The sequence below is a fragment of the Carassius carassius genome, chromosome 6 (genome assembly GCF_963082965.1).
Source record: "Carassius carassius chromosome 6, fCarCar2.1, whole genome shotgun sequence".
Lineage (NCBI taxonomy): Eukaryota > Metazoa > Chordata > Actinopteri > Cypriniformes > Cyprinidae > Carassius > Carassius carassius.
This window is the reverse complement of record NC_081760.1, coordinates 10,975,304-10,987,392: the sequence shown is the minus strand read 5'-3', so window position 1 is coordinate 10,987,392 and position 12,089 is coordinate 10,975,304. Positions and strand designations below refer to the sequence as shown.

At 34.3% G+C, this 12,089-nt stretch overlaps 1 protein-coding gene across 3 annotated transcripts in view; it reads left to right on the top strand.

Moving 5' to 3' along the window:
• The window catches only part of LOC132142383 (serine/threonine-protein kinase 16-like), a 498,700-nt gene that overhangs the window by 477,113 nt on the left and 9,498 nt on the right, over positions 1-12,089 (top strand). Inside the window, exons 1-4 of one of the 3 annotated variants that reach the window (XM_059552201.1) lie at positions 805-877; positions 4,400-4,532; positions 5,636-5,855; positions 5,942-6,075. In XM_059552201.1, the coding sequence (XP_059408184.1) occupies positions 4,447-4,532; positions 5,636-5,855; positions 5,942-6,075 (440 nt within the window). In that variant the 5' untranslated portion in view covers positions 805-877; positions 4,400-4,446. Of the gene's footprint in view, positions 1-804; positions 1,112-4,399; positions 4,533-5,635; positions 5,856-5,941; positions 6,076-12,089 lie in introns of those variants that run through there. The other 2 variants (XM_059552199.1, XM_059552200.1) reach the window with 2 other exon arrangements.

Genomic DNA, 12,089 nt, shown 5'->3' with positions numbered 1-12,089 from the left:
TTTACTCTCCCCAATACGGAAAAGATTTTAAAATATTTTCTTTAACATTTTATAATAACTTTAAGAAATCAAATAAAAACATATATTATCTTATATAATGTTGACTAAATATATTTATTCATTTTAGCTAATGTGTTCTCTTTTAATATTCTAATATATTTTAGAATATTACATTTTTATTTACATTTTTGAATATTACAATTAATAATTGTAATGATGGAGAAAATAACATGATATTCTATCTAGGAGTTAACTATAATGTTGTAAAATATTAAAAATAAATATTATGTAATATAAAATTCATTATTTTATGCAATTATTAACAATTATATTGTTTTTATAAATTATCATAATTATCGGTTTAAAAAGGGAAAATCAATACTGAACTGTAAATCATGAATAAAAAATTCATAAGAGCATTAATATGAAAAAACATTAAAGTTAATTTAGCATTAGACCACAATAAATCGGATAAATGTTTTTACATCTAGACTCGTTAGCCATTTTTTTTATATAATATTAAAACATTTTAATTGTTGATGCAAATATTAACAAAAATGTAATTTAATAACCCGAATTTTAATGGGATATTTAACTGTAAATCACGAAATCTTTTTCGATTTAATTATAAATAATTAACCTATAGGCCACAATAAAATTGAGAAACTTTTTTTTCCACTAATTCGTCAATTTTATTAGAGGAATTTTTTAGGCAACAAGCACTTGGCTAACCAAGGATGTTCTTTGGGACCAGCATTGAATGGGTTAAACCGAAAGCCTACGTTAGAATACGTCACGGTTAGGTTTTTTTTTTTTTTTTTTGGTAGACGGAAGAAACCGGAGAAATAAGCGGAGGACAGGGAGAGCGTCTCATAAGGTGAACCGAATCTCACTTTAATCATTATGTAGAACCATATCGGATGGCTTGATAACACCATCATGTAACGTTAATTAGATAAAAACCTAGTCTACATGTGAATGTTACGGGTCTCGCTCGATGCGTACAATCGAAACACAAACCAGTTCTTGAAGATGCCACGTTTACCTCGGATCCGAATTCAGAAATCGATCGATGTGTAGGACTTCACGCGGAGGGTGAACCAACTCCATGGTAAGGCGAAAAGCAGCCAGCTCTATTAATTATAAACATCATAAACCTGTCTTTTTAGGCAAGAACCAGACATGGGTGTCATTTAAGCTAATAAAATATGTTTAATGGGACATAATTTGTATTTAATGTGATTAAAACATTATAAGTTTCCTTTCCACGGCTTTTCAAACGGCGAATAAATTATGTTCACATCATTATCACTAATTTTGATCTGTCGAACTCTCAAAAAAAATTATAACCACTAAAGCTGCGAAATGTACGCACATCGGCGCTTTGTTTATGATGAGGGAATTCGCGGAATTAGCGTCCAACAAAGCTGCTGAGTTTCAGCGATGACTCATCTGAGAGCCTCTGATTTGCCATTGCATTCCTAAGCTAAGTAGAATCGTGTGTGATTGGTTATAATGCGTAGCACTCTAAAACACCTGAAAACATCTTTAATTTAACGCCACTTTCTATTCATTTACACTATGTTAGTAACAGACGTAATAGATTATATTTGTTATATTTAGTGACATTTTTGCCCCAAGACCCCGTGGCCAGGGGCGTTGTACAAGATGCATAGGCAGACCTGATGCCGACCCCCCCCCCCCCCCCCCCCCTCCAGGTGAAATAAAATATATTCCAGACTTTTCAAGTGCCATCTCTTCCTTTGGGGCCCTGGTAATCAGTACTGGTTTAACCAGAAGAATAAGCCTTACACACACGCACTGCCTATGCAGGGCCAGATTTGCCTCTTTTCGTGACGTAGGCAAAAAAACTAACAAAAAAAACCTTCCCTATTAATATAATAGACCTAACATTAGCTACCACCCAAGCAAACAAATGTTTTCTATCGCAAAAAACTGTCTGGTTTCTATAACTGTCTGGTTTGGGTCAGCCAGCAAATCAGATTAAAGAAGACTGCAGAAAGACTGTTAGGACTGCAGAAAGGATCATTGGTGTGCACCTGCCCAGTCTTCAGGACTTGTACAACTCCAGAGTGAAGAAATGGGCAACAGGTAACATCATCACAGACCCCTCTCACCCCGGACACAACCTGTCTGCACTTCTCCCCTCAGGCAGATGCTACAGATCTCTGTGCACTAGAACATCTAGGCATAAAAGTTTTTTTTTTCCACCATGCCATCTCCAGCTTAAACCGCTAACATATGAATCATTACCTGTGTTCTGTAATTCATTTCTGTCAATAATTCGACATCTTAAATTATTGCCTTTTTCAAGTGTTATGTAAATACATATGCATATCTCTTTATTTATACAGTTCTATATAAAGTAAAGTTGCATAAATTTGTACATAAATCTACTGTTCCAGATTCATACACATTATTTATTGCTAAGTCTTACTAATTTTATTTTTATTCTGTTCTCATGTCAGATGTGTATGTATGTATGTACCAGGAGCACCTTAAAAAAACACACAACAAATTCCTTGTGTGTTTGCACACATCTGGCCAAAGCTAATTCTGAATAAGCGCTTGCATTCAATTATTAAAAATCGAATGTAGTTCTAAAATTGTTTGAGAACTGAGAAAGAACATTCCATTAATTGGCGCAGTGTCGTGGCCAGTTCTGGCCCATAAACTGTATAAAGTCATGGACGTAGTGTCTGTGACGTCACCCGTAGTTTTCTGAAGAGCGTTTTGAAGCTCAAAGTGGGCGGAGTGGGCCGTTGCCATCATCTCCCAGATCATCGAAAATGGGCAAAAAGGCAGGAGCTGGTTGCTGAATCCACGCACACATATCTTAAATAGATGAGTTATAAAAAAAATTAACCTGCCTCACGGTTGTCATGAAGGGCATAATTAGCTATATAGACCAAATGAATTTTTTGTTTTAGACTTTGTCCATTAAGTTTTTAGGCCCAAAGACCGCACATTTAGAAAGATAATAATAAATTCTCAAATGTCCACACCTCATTTCTTTACAGAGGATGATTCTATATTACTATATTAATGTTCCACTAAATTATGTGATAGTATAGTTCATATTTTAAAAAGTGAAAGTGGAAAAAAAAGTGACGTGACATACAGCCAAAAATGGTGACCCATACTCAAAAACTCACACCCAGAGCAGTGGGCAGCCATTTATGCTGCGGGGCCCGGGGAGCAGTTGGGGTTCGGTGCCTTGCTCAAGGACACCTCAGTCGTGGTATTGCCAGCCTGAGACTCGAACCCACAACTTTAGGGTTAGGAGTCAAACTCTTTAACCATTAGGCCACAACTTCCCAAAAAAAATCAATCATTTTTCCAATCATTTAATATTTCTACATTAAAATGTTTAAAATATATTTAAACTTAACCTTTAAAAGTGAAGTGAAAGTGAAAAGTGAAAGTGAAGTGACATTCTGCCAAGTATGGTGACCCATACTCAGAATTTGTGCTCTGCATTTAACCCATCCGAAATGCACACACACAGAGCAGTGAACACACACACACACACTGTGAGCACACACCCAGAGCAGTGGGCAGCCATTTATGCACAGTCCATCTATGAATTTTGTTGATAGTGATATAATTTGATTGTTAATAGCCAGCATGTCTTCTTATTTGAATTAATTATTGATTACATAAGAACCTGACATAAGAGGACACAGATATGACACTTTTATAATACTAATAAGCCAACATCTCTGGCTTTTTTTTTTATTCTCAACGTTATTTCAGGGTTTTGATCTCTTTGAACACATCATGTTTCTTATATTATAATGAATATTTAATATTACATTTAAACTTTGACTATAGCCTACACATGTTGCATATTAATTGCACTATTTACAAACATCGAAGCATATGTCATATCTCTTCATTCCCCTGGATAAGCAAGCATAGGAATGTGCATATTATGCCTATGCGTAAATCTGGCCCTGCGCCTATGAGTAGGACAGAGTCATGAATCCTTGTGACAGATTCACATCTCAACGCGTTTCACTAGCAAGTAGCATCTGTTCCACAACAGCGTACGTCATAAAAGTAAAATAAACAGTAGGAAGCCAATCAGAAAACTCTGTTCTACACCATGAATAATTTATTTTAGTGGAAAATTGGACACTGAGAGAGGCAGTATTACGTTTACTTGCCCAGTCGGTCTAAATTATCTTGCATTTAATAATAAATAATAATATTTTTTATCTACAGGCTTTAGTGTTTTATTCATGTGTGACAGTCGTACACATTGCTCTGTTCTGAATATGGAGTAGAATTATAATTTAAAAAAAAAACTGAATAAATGAATATGGCATAAAATAAATTAAAAAAAAAATTCTAATCAAGTCTAAATCTCTTACAGAGCCTCTCCTTCATTCATGGTCGGTCATAGGCAATGCTCCAAAGAAGATGGGACAAGCTTTGTGTATATGCTCGCGCAGTGCCATCACCATTGACAACAAGAGATATTACTTCATCCAGAAACTAGAAGAAGGGTAAGACTCCTCAACTAGACTATTTAGTCCTTAAAATACTTAGAAAGGAATAATTCACCCAAAAGTGAATGTTTGCTGAAAATGTACTTACCCTCAGGCCATCCAAGATATAGATGAGTTTGTTTCTTAATCAGAACAGATAAAAAACAAAAACAAATTAGCATTACATAACTTGCTCACCAATGGATTCTCTGCAATGAATGAGTGCTGTCAGAGTCCAAACAGCTAATTAAAAACATCACAATGATCCACACGACTCATGAATTTATCAATCTGTGTGTTTATAATAAAAAAATCCATCGTAATGACATTCGTAATGACATGAAATATTCTATTCTTAATATTGCTTTCTCCACTGAAAAAGTGTCTCATTTGAATCGGGAGAAAAATATGCAAGGATCAGGCACAGTTTCTAATCGAAAACAACCCTAAACAGTTCTTAACAAATATGTTGGTGGATTTTGATGAGAGAGGACAATAAGATGGACCTTTCCACTAGAGGAAGCTTTATATGGATTTTGGGCTCTTTTATTTATTTTATTTTTAATTCGAAACAACAGTTTAGATGTCTTAGTGATGGGTTTGTTTCTTGTAAACTTACAGCATTTCATTTCACTTCACAAGATATTAATTCATGGATTAGAGTGGTGTGGATTATTGTGTGATGTTTTAATCATCTGTTTGGACTCTCGTTCTGAGGGCACCCATTCACTGCAGTGGATCCGTTGGTGAGCAAGTGATGTAATGCTAAATTTCTCTAAATCTGCTTTAATGAAGAAACTCATCTACATCTCGGATATCCTAAGGGTGTGTACATTTTCAGCAAATATTTAGGTTTTTTTTTGTTGTTGTTGTTCCTTTAAACTGTTCCTTTAAAAATGACCGGTATTGTGTGAGCCCAACATTGCCACCTTGGCAAGGAAAAATATGGAAGAAATATGTTTGAAAATGGTACCTCTTTCATATTTATGGATGACAGTTTTTAATTATAGTGTGCTTAAGGGAAATTAAGTGGATGATATAGCTTGATAAATAGTAATTTAGACAAATAGTAATTTCATTGTGATTCTATTGTTTATAATTATTTTCATCGTACCTTCTAGAGGTTTCAGCTATGTGGATCTGGTAGAAGGTGCACATGATGGCCACTTCTACGCTCTAAAGCGAATCCTTTGCCATGACCGTGAGGGCCGCAAAGAGGCTCAGACTGAGGTGGAGATGCACCGCCTTTTCAACCATCCCAACATCCTCAGCCTGACTGCACACACCTTCATGGAGCGTGGCGGAAAGTGTGAGGCCTGGCTGTTGCTCCCATACATCAGTGTAAGTGGACCGTGTTCTGCTTTTCAATTCCAGACTTCTAATAAATCCAATGTATAGTATGCCATTTAAAAGCGTTTTATGTGCAGAAGGGAAGTCTGTGGTCCGTTCTTGAGAAGCTGCGGGATAAGGGAAGCTCTATGCCAGAGAGCCGCATACTACACATTCTGCATGGCATCAGTGAAGGCCTCAAAGCAATACATGACAAAGGCTATGCACACAGGTACTGACAGGAAAAATTTATCCATCATTAGTTTTGCATTGAAGATGGAACCTGTAAAAATAACTAGTTACTTAATAGTAATTAATGTAATTGGTAGCCCCATACATTTGTTAACAGTGGTCATTTACATTTAGTTAACATGAACTAAGAATGAACAATACTTTTCAGTTTATAAAACAAGGTTTTATGATAAAGCATAGCAATATTTAAACAGATTTGGTTCTTAATACTGTATGTTGTTACTTAAATGATCCACTCCTGTTTGTGTGTGTGTGTGTGTGTGTGTATGTGATGGTTGCTCATAAGTCACATCTGAACTGGCAACTGTTCTTCAGAAAAATCCTCTACGTCTTGCCAATTCATTGGTTTTCCGCATTTTTTTGCTTATATGAACCCATTCAGGCAATGACTGTATGATTTTGAGATCCATCTTTTCATTTCTTCACTGAGAACAACTGAGGGACTCGTACACAACTATTACAAAAGGTTCAAGCTAGAGATCGACCGATATGGGTTTTTCTATAGCCGATGCCGATGTTTAGAGGTCAGGGTCAGCCGATGGCCGATATGTGCTGCCGATTTTTAGGGCCGATATCTTGAAGTTTTTCCCTTCATTTACATGCTAAAATGTCACACTAATAATAAGTGGATGCACAACATTTCTAAACTTATCATTTATTGAGCACTGACTTGAACCATCTCTCGAATCTTAATTTTGTGCACTGCATGGTATTAAAATAAAAAATGTATCCAAAGTTAACCAAACAAAATCAATAAATAGACCAAGTATTAAATATATAAAACAGGTAATATATATATATATATAGTCAATCATTTACATAAAAGTTTTAGAGCATTTATCAAGTAGAATTTTTCAAGTTTGTTGGAACATAAATGTAAACTTAAATATACATTTAAATAAATACAATTTTAGAAATAAAAATCAATTAAACTGAAAAATATAAAAAAATAAATATATAAAAAATAAATAACAGTAGTGCTGCAAACACACTAGCAACCAGCAACATTAGTGTTTGGTATAAATGACACAGAACATCTAAAGTGCATTCTAATTTTAAACTTACATCGCAGTCTGTTCATTATTAAAATAAAGTACAGTCAACCAAACATTTAAAAGGTTACACTGGTCAGTTTAAATAGACCATGTACCGGTCCACAAGGACGTTTTTGCTCATGTGAAGAGGATGATCTTTTCCGTCTAGTTTACATTAAATAAATAAAAAATATTATAGTTTAACATTCAGATACGTTGCGAATATGGAAACATTTGGATATGTGCAGAACGAGACGTGAGCAATAACCTCCAAATACATCTAGTCAAACCCGCGCTCGCTCGTCCTTGTATGGATCGGATCATTTTTCGGATCAGCAAAAAAAAAAAAAGAAAAAAGGCCAAGACAAATAAACATACACTGTAAAAAATGTACTGTAGAATTTACAGGATTTTACTGGCAAAAAAGTTGCCAATCCTGCCAAAATCCTGTAAAAATGATATTAATTGCTGTAAATTGGATTACAGGAAATTACTGCAAAGCCAATTACAGTTAATTGCTGTATGTGAAATACAGTAGTTTGTAGTATTTTTTACAGTAACATTGAATTTTACTAGTATTTTATTTTACAGCAATATTTTGTAATTTCACTAAAGTACAGTATTTACCTGGCAAAAAAGTTGCCAATAAAGACCTGTAAACATATTTTACAGCATTAATTTGTAATTTCATTAAATTACAGTATTTAACTGGCAACAAAAGTTGCCAATAAAATCATGTAAATACCCCTAAATACAATATGATGTTGTAATAATTTAACAATGAAACTGCTTTAAAGAATAATTTTAACAGTAAACTATAAAATACTGATATCAATGCATTATAATGAGCTCTATCTTAATACATTTACAAATGAATAAAAATGAATGAAGTCAATGATGTTGCAAATAAGTATTTATTAAAACTGGCAGAAAGACATTGCAAGGCTTTTACTGGTAAAATAAAAATGTCAGTCTTTCAACAGTTAAAATCTTATCATAAAAATAACATAGCATCACAAATAACTACAAATACATGTAAAAAAAATAAGCCATAGTAGAACATCAACTTTCTATAAAAATGAAGGTCAATCAACAGAATTTGTATAGTATTTGTTAGTTTGTAAAAAAAAAAGTTTTAAAGAAAATGATTAAAATAAAATGCTGGAATCAACATTAAATCACAAATTCTGTTGTTTGAGCTTATGTTCTATTAAATTAAGAATATTCCTGCCAAAGACAATTTAATAAATACATACTGAAAGTCCATCAACTTTCTGAGATGAGCACACACGAGGGTTGTCCCTCTTCTGAGACTTTTCCACTTGTTTTGCCTCTATGTGTCTGTCTTGTATCCAGTGAGTGTTGTGATTCCAAGAAAACATCTGCACATAAAAACAAGCAAAAGCATCAGGATAAAGTTAAGTATTGAATGAAACTAGCTCAATAAAATAAATGTCAAAATGCCACTTATACAATACAATCAGCATTTACCAATACTCCACCCCAAAATGAAAATCTTGCCATTAATCACTTACCTCCATGTCGTTCCAAACCCGTAAAAGCTTCGTTCGTCTTCGGAACACAATTTAAGATATTTTGGATGCAACCGGGAGGATTCTGACCATCCCACTGACTGCCAAGTAATTACAACTGTCAAGGCCCAGAAAAGTATGAAAGACATCATCAGAATAGTCCATCAGTGGTTCAACCGTAACGTTATGAAGCAAAGACAATACTTTTTGTATGCAAAGAAAACAAAAATAAAGATTTATTCAACAATTCGCCTCCTCTATGCATCAGTGTAGCGCCATTTTAGCGAGTATCTGTTGAACTGCAGCTGCTGTTCTGTGTCAGCTGGGTCACATGGACACGCTTTCAATGTTTATTTATGCTTTGATTTGAACAAAAACAAAAATAACGTCTTTGTTGAATAAAGTTGTTCTTTTTGTTTTCTTTGCAAACAAAAAGTATTCTTGTAGCTTCGTAAAATTACAGTTGAGCCACTGATGGCAGATGGACTATTCTGACGATGCTTTTCATACTTTTATGGGCTTAGACATTGTTAATTGTTTGGCAGTCAGTGGGGCAGACGCAAGCCTTCTTGTTCTCATCTGAAATATCTTAAATTGTGTTCTGAAGACGAACAAAGCTTTTACGGGTTTGAAACGACATTAATCACTGTTAATCACGTTAACAGTGATTGACTAAATTGTCATTATGGGGTGGAGTAACCCTATAAACTAAATAAGTAACCTTTTTCGCAAATGAAATTACTTAAGTAAAACTTATTACCTTGAAAAAATTCAAGTGTGCAAAAGATGTCTGTTCCAGGGATATCAGACTGAAGTTGTATTAAGACTCCAAATCCAGCTACAAAGTTGAGGTTTGAATTCACAACCATCTGACCCTCAAATAGTCAAAAGCCACTGGGTGAACCTGAAAAAGAAATATAAGCAATAATTCAACCTACATTGCAGTATTTCAATATAAAATGTAATCTAACTTACAAGTTTATCAAATTATTTAAAGAATTAATACATTACCTAATAAAATCAGCTTCAGAGTCTTGAAGCATCAAACATTTCTCCACATCAGCTGCTATTCTTTGCACCTACAAGAAATAAAGAAAATAATCTTGTGATTTCTTTAAAGCACATAAATGATACCAAAATTAACACAGAAAATGGCATATATTTTAGAATAAACAAACTATAATAAATTATAATATTACATTGTAGAACTGTACCACTAATCAAATTAATTAATTTACAGTTCAAAATTACAACTGTGTAACGACATTAATGTTTTACATTAATTTTTGAAAATACAATTAATAAATGTTGGAAAAATGCAATGATACCTTTTAAACGTGTAACGTGCCATTAGGTGGCAGCGAATAACTTAACGAGTGAATCAACTCATTCATGAATCAAGTCATTCATTGAACAGATCCGTTCAAAAAGCTGAATCATTCAGCAAAAACACCGCTTAGTTTTGATTTGAGAATGAGGAAAATAGTTTTGATTGGATCGTTGTTTGGAACTATTTTCGTTGGTGAAATAGAACAACAGTTAATATTGTGTCTAAAAGAAGTAAGTAACTTGTTAACTAATTGTGTATTGGACTATGTATTTGCAATCGTGATACTCACGAAAACAGCTCACTTGTGATGCTTCTTATATCATAAATAAACTCAACATTTGAACATTTACCTCATGTACTTTCCGTGAGTTTATTTGTGCCGTTAAGCATGTTGTTTTGATGTTGAATGAAACGTTAATATAATCAGAATCAGTCTCGCATTTCGATGTTTCCTCAGTCTTTTTTTTCTGTTTTTTTTTTATTTTTAATCAGGCTAACTTGTCCAGTCGGGCATATAAAGATGTCTTTCACTTATAATAAGGCATCACGGCAATATGGGACATTTGAACACATACAAACAAATGAACACATATAAAAATTTTCACATATTTTGCTGTTTGTCAGTTATTTCGACAGATAACGTTAGTAACGTTAGTCACTATGACAATCGTTTGCATTGGGCTATATGATAAAAGTTAGGTAAACACTACTTTAAATGCTCTCAATAAGAAAATGAACTAAATAACAATAAGAAAATTTACTGAACAGAAGTTACCAAGGCCACTTTTCTAAATGTCAGGATAGGAGACTATTGTGACCTGATATCGCTTATACATTAACTCAAATAAATATAAAAAGGATATATTTCTCAAGTATAATTAAGTGAACTTACCAGGAATTATGAATAAAGCCTCTAATCTTCAATCGTTCTCGGGCTGCTCCAGTCGGCTGGGTTTCTGATTTGAATGATGCACGCGCAATCCCATAATGCCACACTACAGTAAGTTAGTGTAAAAAGCAGGAACTACAGTGACAACACCTGCTTCTTGTAAATGAATTACAGTTGACGGGGAAATATACTGTTAACAACTGTAAAACCTTATTTGACCCATAATGCATTGCGAATTACAGCTGCATCTTGTAAAATGTTTATCTAGGAAAATTCTGTAAAATTTAGCTGTAGAAACTACAGCAATTTTTTACAGTGTACGTTTTGTCTTTCTTAATTAACATTAAATTATTAAATTAAAATATATGAAATCATCTTAAAGTGCACATAATATCTTCTTTTTAACATAATAGCCCGACTTCTCATCTTCCAGTGTGCTGTGATGGTGAGCAGTTATTGTCACAGAGCTCTCCGTCCCCCTGGACGTCCACCCGTCTGTCGTGAGCTCAACAGAGGATGCTCGGGATAGTTCATCCACAACTTTTTTCTTCTCCTGTTCATAAAGATCTGGCACAATCTTTTCACTCTAACCTCTTTCCTTCATCATTATATCTGACAGGGAATCCAAAATGTGTGGGCCGTTCAAGCTCCTCCGTTCCTCCGCTCGCCATGACCACTGAGTGTGGACTGAACATGCGCATATATCGGTCGACCTCTAGTTCAAGCATTCACTTATGCTCCAGAATGAAACAGGATGCATTAAAAGCAGAGGGGTTCTTTTATATGAATCCTAGAGAGACTTTCTATATAAGTGACCCAAAGAAGATATTATATCAAAGTTCTGTAGATATCAAAAGCTAGCGGTATGCACGGATAGTCGAACATTCGAATATTCATTCTGCTCTAATTATTCGATAAATAAAAATGATATTCGAATTTCTCCGAAAAAAAAAAAGTTCAAAATAATCCTAATTTTGTCACTTTCTGTGATTTTCCACGGCATATTTGAAGATGTATGCAAGCAAAAAATAAAAAGCAAAAAACGCTAGGCGCGCCGCTTTCTCCTTTCCAAAGAACTCGGGCCGAAGCGCTCCTGGGGCGTCTGCCGTTGCTAAGCAACTATGACGCGCTCTCTCCATGAAGACGCGGAAATTTCAGCAAAGGATAAATAAAATCGCTTTCAGTAGCTCTGCTACTAAATTTATTTCA